At 37.4% G+C, this 11,819-nt stretch overlaps 1 protein-coding gene across 1 annotated transcript in view; it reads left to right on the plus strand.

Annotated features, from left to right (window-relative positions):
• The window catches only part of LOC102016591 (hyaluronidase-4-like), a gene marked incomplete in the record, with an annotated part of 21,020 nt that extends 12,995 nt beyond the window's left edge, over positions 1 to 8,025 (plus strand). Inside the window, 1 exon segment of the mRNA XM_005402338.2 lies at positions 7,547 to 8,025. Within this exon segment, the coding sequence (XP_005402395.2) occupies positions 7,547 to 7,984 (438 nt within the window).
• Between the last annotated feature and the right edge of the window lie 3,794 nt (positions 8,026 to 11,819).

Raw genomic sequence — 11,819 nt, forward strand, 5'->3', positions numbered from 1 at the left:
TAGACACTTGGATTGTTTCCATATTTTGGCTACTATAAATAATTTTTAAGGTACATGGAAGGGTACATATCTCTACAAGGTCATAGTTTCAGTTCTTTTGGATATATACCCGTGTGTGTGTGTGTGTGTGTGTGTGTGTGTGTGTGTGTGTGTATGTATAGCTCTATTTTTAATTTTTGGAGGAACTTCCATATTGTTTCCTGTAGCTTCTGTACATTTTCACAGTCCAACAAAGATCGTGAAAGGGTTCCAATTTTTCTACAATGTCATTAATGCTTATTAACTTTGGTTTATTTATCTATTTCTTTTTCAAGTCAGATGGGTGATGTGCTGATGTTGTAACAAGGTTTGAGGGAGGCACATCTCATGCAGATGGCATGAACACCTAGTCATCATGCTCATGAACCAAAGGATCAACTTTGGGGCTGGGGATTTAGCTCAGCGGCATAGCACTTGCCTGGCAAGCACAAGGTCATGAGTTTGATTCCTGGTACGGGAAGAAAAACAAAAACAAACAAAACAAAAACAAAGGATTGACTTTAATTTTTTAAAAAATGATTAATAATCTTAATTGGCACGGGATAAAATTACACTGTGGTTCTTATTTACATTTCCCTGACAATTAATGATGATAAACATTTTTTTCATAAATCTATTGGCTATTTATGTGTCCTTTCTTGGGAAAATGTTTGTTCAAGTCCTTTGCTTATTTTTATTTAAGTTATTTTTATAACTTTATTTTTGCAGGTGATTTACCATAAGAGTCCTGATACATTTGAAAGATTAAGCCCTTATCACCTATGTAGTTTGTGAGTGCTTTCTATTACTTTAAGGATTCCCTTTCACTCTATTGATTGCTTTGTTTTTCCTTTCCTATGAAGAAGCACTTTAGTTTGCTATAATACCACTTGTTCTTTTCTGCTTTTGTTGTCTGTGCTTTTGAGTCATATTTAAAAAAAATGTTTGCCAATAATATTTATACTTATTTTTGTTTGCCTAGGAGTTTTATAACTTGTGGATTATATACTTAGCTCCTAACTCTTTTCAGTTAACTTTTGTGTATGTTGTAAGAAGTATAATTTCATTTGGATTATTTTTCTCAATTATATTTTGGAGGGTTTGTCCTTTCCCTATCAAGTGTTCTTGGCACCTTGTTAGAAATCGGTTGAACATGCAGGCTTATTTTTGAACTTCTTTTGTTCCTTCAGTCTGTATTTCTTGTTTATGAAAGTATCATAGATTTGAAAAAATATTTTAAAGCAGGAAATGTGAGGCCCCCAGCTTTATTCTTTCTGACAATCACTTTGGCTGTTTTAGGTCTTGTGGTTTTATCCGGATTTTAGTATTATTTTTGTTCTAATTCTGTAAAAAAAAATTGCTGTCAGGATAATGAGAAGGATAACATTGAATCTATGGATCACTTCAGATAGCATGTACATTTTTAAGAATACCATCTTCCATGAAAATGAGTTGTCTTTCCATTTATTTTTAGTGTACAAATATTTTATCTTCTTGGATAAGTGTATTTCTAGTTATTTTGTTCTTTTTCTGTTTGTTTGATTTGAGACAGGGTTTTGATATATTCTAAAATAGTGTTGGACTCACGATGTAGCAGGCCTCACTGGCCTTAACCTTGCGACTCTCCTTGCCTCAGCTAGTTAGTATGTTGGTATTACAGGTGTGTAACACCACAGCTGGCTTATTTTATTCTTTTTGCTGCTACTATGACAGTTTTCTCTATTGCCTTTTTGGATAGTTCATTATTAGTATTTAGAAATCACCATTTCTGCATGGTGATTTTGTATACCACAACTTTACTAAATTGATTATTTCTGACTCTGTGTGTATGTGTTAGTGAATTCTTTGTGGTTTTCTACATATAGCATTGTGTCGTCTACAACAGGAATAATTTTATTTTGTTGTCTTCAATTTCAATTTACTTTGTCTCTTTTTCTTGCCTGATTGCTTTAGCTAGGACTTCTGGTTCCACATTGATAGAAATGAGCACCATTATCTTATTCTTGGTCTAGAAGAAAAGATTTCAACTTTCCACTGTTGACAGTGATGTTAGCTTCTGGCTTGTTATGAGTGACCTTCAGGATGATGATACACGTTTTCCCTTTACCTAGTAGGTTGAGGGTTTTTATCATGGAAGTGTTGAATAAATATTTTTAGAGAAAATACATGAACAGATCAGACATATTCTTTTGGATAAATGTTCAAAATTAGAAGCTAAAAGCAGATAGATAAACTAGAGGTCAGGAGTGTTTGACATAATGGGTGAAATATCACTGGGAAAGTGGTGGCCAGTGCTATTCACTGAAGCAGGTAGCAATTACAACAGAACTTCCAAGAAGAGCAAAGTGACAGAGGGTGCAGAGAACTGGAGTAGGAAAAAAGCATAAATGGGAAGAGCACCTCCTACTACTCCATGAACTAGTGATGAGCATTGCTGATAGCTGAACAAAAGTCCACGTGAAAGATCACGCCAAAATGCCTTGTTTCTTGTCTCATGATTGAATTTCCTGGTCAACAAAATTATGCATGACTAAGCTTTTAATGTTGGTAATTACTTTGACTGTGTCCATAAGCTTTAATACTTGTTTTTAAATTTTTTTTATTTTTTATTTTTTAATTTTAAAGATAAAAGAATGAAAACATCTTAATGAGCACACATACATTTAGAAAATAACATAAAAACAACACAAGCAATACAGAATCTCAGACAAGGTGATAAGAAATGGACAATGGTTGTTGTATTACATATTGATATCTTCAAATTGGACACTCAGATAAACAAATATAGACATGTAAGACTGATCATACACTTAAACATTAACTGTTCTTTTCAACAGAGCAATAAAAGTCAGTAATACCACTATGTTAGCTATCCTGTGTATACATATATACATATTTTCCACTTCTTTTTTTTTGTTTGTTTTTTAATTTTTGTATTCTTTTAATTCATTTAAAATCATATTTGAATTTTTCTTTGGTCAAATTACTACTTGGGAGAGTATTTTAATCTGTATAAAAGTAGAAATTTTTGTTTATTTGTATTTATCCAGATTTGGAACAGATTGCAGGAGACTAGTTGGGAAGCTATTGGAACAATCCAGGTGAAAGCTCTTTGTGATCTGAACCAAAACAGTAGCACCAGCACCAGAGTAGAAGCAAGGGCTGACTTCTGGATATATTTTGTAGACAGACTGAGAAGGATGTGCTGATGTATTGAATGTGAGAGGAGGAGAAAGTAAAGTATGACTCCAAAGTTTTGCTCCTACAGTATGGGAAAGAGAGATTTGGCATATAGTAAAGTTATCCTTGAAGCTAAGTGAAGAAGGTGTTTCAAGAAGTAAAGTGGGACAGGAAGGGGGATGCCCAAGTTGAACATAATTGTATTTGTCCATGTTTCTTTCTCAGAAACATCCTCAGACCCCTGAAACAAGGAGTTTTTCCTGACTAGAAATCAGCATGTATTCACGAATATGGTATAAGGCTAGCACAATGAAAGTGTTTGGAACAAATGTTGTTGCTCACAGGAGTTGTAGAACTTGCTAGTGCCTAAAGTTCTGCCTTGTTCAATTACCTGACATTAAGAGATTTAATCTGTCTTATGATTTTCCATTTGAATTTCCCAAACTTTGCAAAGATGGATTCACAGCTCTGGGGCCTTATTTTCTTTCACTAAGAAAATACCCTATTGGTATGGTTTGTGTCTGGATGTCCCCTCAAAGCCTCAGGCAGTCATGGAGCAGGCTTTTAGAGTTTATGATTGATCCATGAATCAATGCTGAGATTATGGGTGTGAATACTACATTACCCTGGGGGGGATAGTTTGCATATGTAAGGGAAAGAAAGAGACTGCTTGCCTCTGTCCCCTCCCTTTTGCTCTGGTTGCTTTGCTATCTTCTGCCACCATGAACTGTTGCCTTTTGCCATGTGCCACCCTGCTTTGGAGGCAGCGAAGTACGGACTGAAACCTCCACAAACTGAGCTAAATAAACCTTTCCTTCCTTAATTTTGGGTGTCAGGTATTTTGTCTTAGCAACAAGAGAAAAGTAACTAAGACAGAATTTGTTACCAGGAGTGGTGTCATTGCTGTGACTACACCTGACCATGTGGTTCAACAGCCTTTGGACATGGCTTGTGGAAAGCGCTTGGAAAGGTTCTGAGATGTCACCAGAAAGAGTAGCTCTGTATGGGAGATTCTGGTCAGAGCTCAAAAGACCAGAAGGCTCGTAGAAATCCTGCTGATAAAGACCAGGTTCGGGAGGTTTCTGCTGGGAAGAAGGACTGCATTGGTTGCTGGACTCCAGATCATTTGTGCTATGGCTTGGCAGAAAGTTTGTCTGCATTTTGCTTGAGTCCAGAGACTTTGCCTGTGACTGAGATTAAGGGTGGTGGACTGATTCATCTGGCAGAAGAAATTCCAAGACAGTCAAATGTTGAGGCAGTGGCATGGCTATTGTTCGGGGCTTTTAGCCAGATTCATGTTGAGAATCAAGAGCAAAGTGCTCAGCATGATGACTTAAAACATTGTGAGTTTGGCCAGAAAGAAAAAAGTTCCAGTAAAGCTGTGGACTGCAAAGATAGAGTTGATGAGATCTTGATTGCTAAGGAGAAACAAGAGAATAGAAAAGATGGCCTGAGGGCATCACAAGAAGCAGCAAGTCCCCACCCTTTGCAGCCTCAAAACTACAAAGGTGAAAGACTTTGCTTTGAGAAGAAAGCCACAGAGTGCCATGTTCCAGAATGGTGGTGGCAGTAGCCACACCAGGTTCCACAGCTGTGGTGCCATAGAGAATTTGCTCCTCAGAGCTGGATTCAGAGTGCCCACTGATCCAGGCACTTGAACCCTATGGCCATGAGAGGGGAAAGCTTGGCTACTGCTCCAGGTGGCAGCAGACCTTGGCATCATCCACATGGCCCTGGTTTTATGTGCATGGAAAGTGTAAGAGTTCTGAGGTTATGAAGGCTTCCACCTAGATTTCAGAAGGCCTGGGTGGCCAGGAGGTGTGGCCCTGAGAGGGCAATATGTGAAGCTGTGAGTGAGAAGCCTAAAGTGCAGTAGAGACCTCAGAAGTTTGGAAAAGCCAGGAAAGTGGATTGTCTAAGGAAAACTGCAAGGAAGGAGCAAAGTGGGGCCAAGAGAGAAGCCCTAGGAGCTACAACCACCAGAAGTGCCGTAGGGGTGGAATCATACAAGCCCTTTGTGTAATGGGTTACCCTGAATAAAGAACAGAGACCAGAATCCAAATTGGAATTTTAAGAGCCTTTATTAGCCAGCCAGCAGCTGTCAGTCTGTTCTCCATGCAGGGAGAGGCTGAGCAGTCCTGAACCGAAGAAAGTTTGAGCTTTTAAGCCTGAAAACCACATCCTGGTTGGCGCAGGTGAAAAGATTTTTTTGCAAGGGCAAAAAAGCGGAACCTATCGGTTCCAGCAAGCAGGTGTTGCAAAGTTCAGAACGTTCTTAGATGCATACATTGTTTTCAAACTAAACTAACAATCAAGCATAGTTTTTCTTTCTTGGGTCAAACTGACATTTTTCCTCCACCCAGTAGCCCAGCAATTTTTATTTGTTTTATGTGTTCACCACACGTTGGAGCTCACAATGTGCCACAGATTACTTCAGATGCTGGACATGGAACTACAGGACATAATGTTAGCCTTGCTGGACTTGACTTGCTTTGCTCCTTATGCTCTGTATTCTTCTGTTTGTACCTTTTGGAATAGTAGTGTTTATTTTGTGCCATGGAATGTTGGAAGTGTTTAACTTCATTTGCACAGGGGCTTACAGCTAAGAGTTTGCCTTACATCTCAGAGGAGACTTGGGACTTGGACTTTTCAGCAATGCTGAAACTGCTAGGACTTTGGCAACTCTTAAAGATGGACTAAAATGTCTTTTGCATGAAGGGATGTACATGAGTCTTTGGGGGACAGTGGTGAAATGTTATGGATTGTGTCTGAATGTCTCCCCAAAGCCTCATGCAGTCATGGGGCAGGCTTTTAGAGTTTATGATTGATCCATGATTCAATGCTGAGATTATGGGTGTGAGTGCTACGTTGCCCTGGGGCAGACAGTTTGCATATGTAAGGGAAAGAAAGAGGATGCTTGCCTCTGTCCCCTCCCTTTCGCTCTGGTTGCTTTTGCTATCTTCTGCCACCATGAACTGTTGCCCTCTGCCATGTGCCACTCTGCCTTGGAGGCAGCGAAGTACAGACTGAAACCTCCACAAACTGTAAGCTAAAAAACCTTTCCTTCCTTAATTTTGGGTGTTAGGCATTTTGTCTCAGCAGTGAGAGAAAAGTAATGAAGACACCTATAGTTCTGAATTAACTGACCTTTAATTATGCAGTAGTATTGTTGATAGAATGATTGAATTGTTAATGGAAAACTCAATTTATTAATGAACCTACTAGTTTTACACCATGGTCCTTTTTATATGGATCAAGGCCAGTATTTGTCAAGACTGCAGGTGGATTCTTATGGGTCAGCTAATATGTTACTTCAGTTAGGTCTGTCCTTGCAAGTAATACAGTGTGACCACCAATAAATAGAAATGTATTCTAATGTTAAACCCCATGTTGTGGATGTATCAGTACTCAGGGGCTAACTTATGGGAAGATGTGCTTACTTATAGTCATTGGATCTTTTGTCCTAGTACAAGGGACAGGGGCATTTTGTTGTTTATAATGATCTTTCATATTTGACCTCTTACGGACTGACTGATAAATAAAGTATAGTGATTTATATTATAAAATGAAGTAAAATGAAATATATATGTATTTATAAGTAAAATATGTATCAGAATTTTAAAATTTTTTAAAGAATATGTATTTCTAAAGCAACTTGTAGAAAACTGTAGCCCATACATATCCACAAACCACAAAACAGTATTGCATATTGTTTAAAATCATAAACATTATACATGCATATAACTAGAAAGTTATAAAACATGGATGGGAAGCTAACCATCAACTTTAGTCTTTTTGTTGTTGTTGTTTGTTTGTTTTTTGGTTTTTTTTTCTGGTACTGGGAATTGAACTCACGACCTTGTGCTTGCCAGGCAGGTGCTGTGCCACTGAGCTAAATCCCCAGCCCCTAACCACCAACTTTAGGAGCATTATTGTCTCTGACTTGTGAGTGTTAGAAAAACCCAATCTAATATGAACATATATTGTGTTTCAGCATTGAGTATGTTTTATAATTAAAATTAAAAATTTTAAATCATATTTAAAATGTTAGTAGAAATATCTATGTACAGGAAGGAATAGTCTCAAGTGGAAAATGTAGGATCTTTGTTCCCTGGACATGATATAAAATTGGGTTAAGTCATAGTGTTTCTAATCCATAGTCTTTCTAATTGGCTTGTGGCATAGTTTATCATATCTATGAACAAATAAAGGCTTACCCTCATTTAAGTGATTAACCTACTGAAATCCTCCTTAAGCTTACCATTATACAACTTCAGGCATTAATATCATCTAGATAACAGAATCACATTTTGAGAGTGATTTGAGAAGATTTCTATCTTTCCTACAGGAGGCCTGCTTATCTGTGCAACAATCTATTCAAGGGCCGTTGGGCACCTATGCTGTGAATGTGACATCTGCCGCCAAGCTCTGCAGTCAAAGCCTGTGTAGCAACCATGGAAGATGTGTTCGAAAAATACCTGAATCCTCCTTTTATTTGCATATGCCTGAAAACAGCAGTAAGAAATATATCTCAAACAAGAGCTTCAGGTTTGTCATTTCTGAAAAGAATAAACTGAAGACAATAATGGACATGAAGGATGGGTTTATGTGTCACTGCTATTATGGCTGGCATGGGGAGTCTTGCCATTACTCTTCAGATCTCTTGAGTTGGAAGAACAAGGCTCCTATTGCTGGCTTTAATTTACCAGTTTTTCTTGCTGTAACTGTATGTGTGATTCTGCTGAATATATTTTTACTCCCTACGACAGTGTCAATTTTCCCCTGAAATACTGAAGAGTAAAAAAAAAATGTGGATTTTAACTTCAAGCCTCTGCTAAAATATTTATTGGCTTTAAAGTAAAAAATTAAAAGAAAAAAGAATAAAGAATTGTTGACTCCACTCACTGGTACAGCAATTCCTTGTTGGATGTTTACTTCATGTTGGGCAACAGGGATGCAAATGTGAATAGATCTGTCCTTGGGGAGCTTAAATTCTTGTCAGAAAATGAACAATAACAAATTATCAGATACCTGTACATCTGGTGGCAATAAGTGTTGTGGAGAATAGCATAGTAGAATGAAGGAATTAGGGTGCATGAGAAAGCACTGGAAACTTTGTACAGTCAAATGTGCCTCTCTAATGAGGTGGCTGGCAGCCAGGAGACCACAGCAAGAAAATTATCAGAAATGTGTTCTTTAAAAAAAGAATAGGAAGTCAAAGCAAACTAACTCTTCTACTCCAGAGGTGACTCCAGGATACCAAATTATAGGGACAGTGGTCTCCAGGAATGAGTGCTCTAGGTCTTAACTTTATCTAAAATATCTTAGACATTCATTTGGCAATCATCAATATCAGAAGAGAAGTGCTGTTAAAATCCCACATAATGGAATTTATATGGGAAATTTCTTTATTTGATAATTGTTGTTTAGTTAAATTATACTCTATCCAAGCAATTCATTAGTTCTCAGTAGATGGCAATTTATTTGAAAAATTCATGTAGCCATTTGACTTGTTTGAATTATGACCCTGATCATCATTAACAAACACTCAAAGGAGATTATAATACCATTTCTTGTTTTAAATTAGGAAAGATATTTTCCTTTCCAAATACTGCATTTTTATATGTGTTCCATCTTAGCATAGAGGTTTAATAGGCAGATCACATTTGGATTTCTACTTTGATTCATTAACTCATTCATTCATTCTTCTTCCATTTATTTGAGAGAGAAGTAAAAATTAAAGAGGTGATAAATATATAAGCTAAATTGAGGACTACTTGATAAATTTCCCCATTTTGTTAGTATACTGTTTACCAAGGTTGTTATTACAGGAATTATATTACTATGATTAAGCACAAAATGTTTTTATAGCTATTATACTTGGTGCTAAGCCATTATAAGTAAATTATTGGATCAGCATTTTGATATTGAATATATTCCAATGAAGTAGTAAAAGGCAAATATTATTGAATATCATCACCATTTTGAAGAAATGGACTGAATGAACAAGGTGTTTCTAATTTTGCCCAAACAACAATTAATATATCAAATATAGAACACGCACCATTTCATTGTTTAAAGTTACAAAATAATCACTCCAGAAGGACTGGTGTAGGTGAAATAAATTCTGTGTAATAGACATACAGAAGAAAATAGGAAATATCCCAATAACTTTTCATAAATAAGAAAATAGTCACTCTCTGCCTCCCCCCACCCCCTGAGCTGAGCTGAACCTTGGACAGCTTCAGGAACACCAGTGAGCTGCCCCTGCCCCACTAGCTTGGGAGCCAGGCCGAGCCCCATACAACCTCAGCAGCCTTGGGTGCCACTCCCTGCCCCTACCCTGCACCCTCAGGGAAGCCAAGCTGAACCTCAGACAGCTTCAGCGGTCTCAGTGACTGCATGCTCATCCCTCCTCCAATGGCATGGGAACTGGGCTGGGTCCCAGGCAGTATCTGAAGCCTCTGTGACCACAGCCTACCCACTACTACACCCTTGTGGAAACAGGGCTGAAACCTGGACAGCTTTGGGAACCACTAAGTGAGAGCCAAGCTGAGCCCTGGACAGCTGTGGGAGCATTGGAGATCCCAACCTACTAGCACACACCATCCAGGGAGCCACACTGAGCACTGGGGACTTGTGGGTTCTTGTCCTGCCACTCCAACATTATCCTGGGAATGAGGCTGAGTTCCAGGGAACATCTGTATCTCTGAAAATGACAAAATGAAGGGATCACATGCAATCACAGACTTCTACCCCACCCAGAACAAGACCAGTTGATACTGACACAGAAGAACTTGGAAGTCATACACCTCAAATTTCTGAAATGATAACAGCTAAAGTAAAGAAAGAATTCCACCAGGCCATAGAAGACATCAGATCAGAAATAATCTCTGAGGTAAAAAAATAAATGACAACAATAATGAAAGAATTGCTTCACACATCTAAAGAAGACATAGAAAAGAAAAAAGAGGAGCATAGAAAATTAATGGAAACCTTGAATGAACAATATAGGAAAAAACTAGAATGCATGAAATAGATTCAAAGAGATATCCAGGAAATTAAAACTGTCATCGAAAGTGGGCAAAACTGCTTGAACAAAACTGAAGATAGACTATCAGACCTTGAAGACAGCATTGCCGCTAATGACCATGGAAGGAAATCTCTCTTAAAAATAAGAGGACACCAAGAAATAACAATTTAACAGCTGCAAGACAAAACAAAGAAAAACAATGTAAGATTAAGTAGGTATAAACGAAACAGCAGGTGTCAGCACAAATGACATAAAAAGATTTCACAGAAGTAATAGCAGAAAATTTCCCAAGTATGGAAAAAGAATCACACATACAGGTAAGAGAGCCATACAGAACTCCAACTAGCCATAATTAAAAATAAATCTATACCTAGATACATAGTGATCAAGATTCCAGAAATTCAACAAAAGAACTTCGGTTAAAAGCCATTAGAGAAAAGAAACAGATCACCTATAAAGGAAAGCCCATCAGAATCATGGCAGATTTCTCACCACAAACCATCCAAGAAGAGCGTGGAATGAAGTATTTCAGGTCCTGAGAGAAAACAGCTTCCAATCCATATTGATGTACTCTGCAAAACTATCCTTCAAAATGAAAGGAGAAATAAAATATTTCCACGATAAAGATCAACTGAAGAACTTTGTAAGGGCCAAACCAACCCTACAAAGAGTACTAAAAGATATTCTAGAAAGAGATAAAAAGATCACAACTTCACGAACAACAACAGAAAGGAACCACCAAGCACAGCAAGCAATTAAACAGAGGGATAAAAGAGGAACCAACAGCATGAAAAGAACATGACAAAGATAAGCCAATATGTATCTGTAATAACAATCAATGTAAATGGTCTCAATTTACCAAACAAAAGAAGGAAACTGGTAAAGTGGATCAAGAAACAAAATCCAACAATATGCTGTATACAAGAAACATGTTTAACCTAAAAGGAAATTCATAGATGGAAAATCAAAGGATGGAAAACAATAATCCATGTGACAGGAACCCAGAAAAAGGCCTGTGTATCTATTCTGTTTGCAGACAATGGGAACTTCAAACCAAGAACAATTAAAAGAGATAAAGAAGGTCACTACATACTTGTGAGGGGAAAATTTCAAGAGGAAGAGGTAACAATCTAAACATCTATGCGCCAAATACAAGAGAACTCAACTATATAAGACAAATTTTAACAGACATAAAAATGAAATAAGCAGCAGCACAATCATAACGAGGGACTTTAACTCACCATTGTCACAAAGAGATAGATCAACTAGAGGAAAAATATCAGCAAATAAATAACAGAACTAAACCAAATCTGTGAACAAATGGACTTAGTAGACCTTTATAGAGTGTTTTACCCAACTGATTCAGAGTACACATCCTTCTCAGCTGCACATGGGACATTCTCTAAAATAGACCATATACCAGCACATAGAACATGTTTAAGGAAATACAAAGGATTTGAAATTATCTCATGCATACTATCAGACCATAGTGCAATGAAAGTAGAAATTTAATGACAAAGGAAATCACAAGAACTCCATAAACACATAGAAATTAAATAACACCCTCCTTGGGGCTGGGGATTTAGCT

This window comes from Chinchilla lanigera, unplaced genomic scaffold (assembly GCF_000276665.1).
Source record: "Chinchilla lanigera isolate Chin_1 unplaced genomic scaffold, ChiLan1.0 scaffold00078, whole genome shotgun sequence".
NCBI classification, from domain to species: Eukaryota; Metazoa; Chordata; class Mammalia; order Rodentia; family Chinchillidae; genus Chinchilla; species Chinchilla lanigera.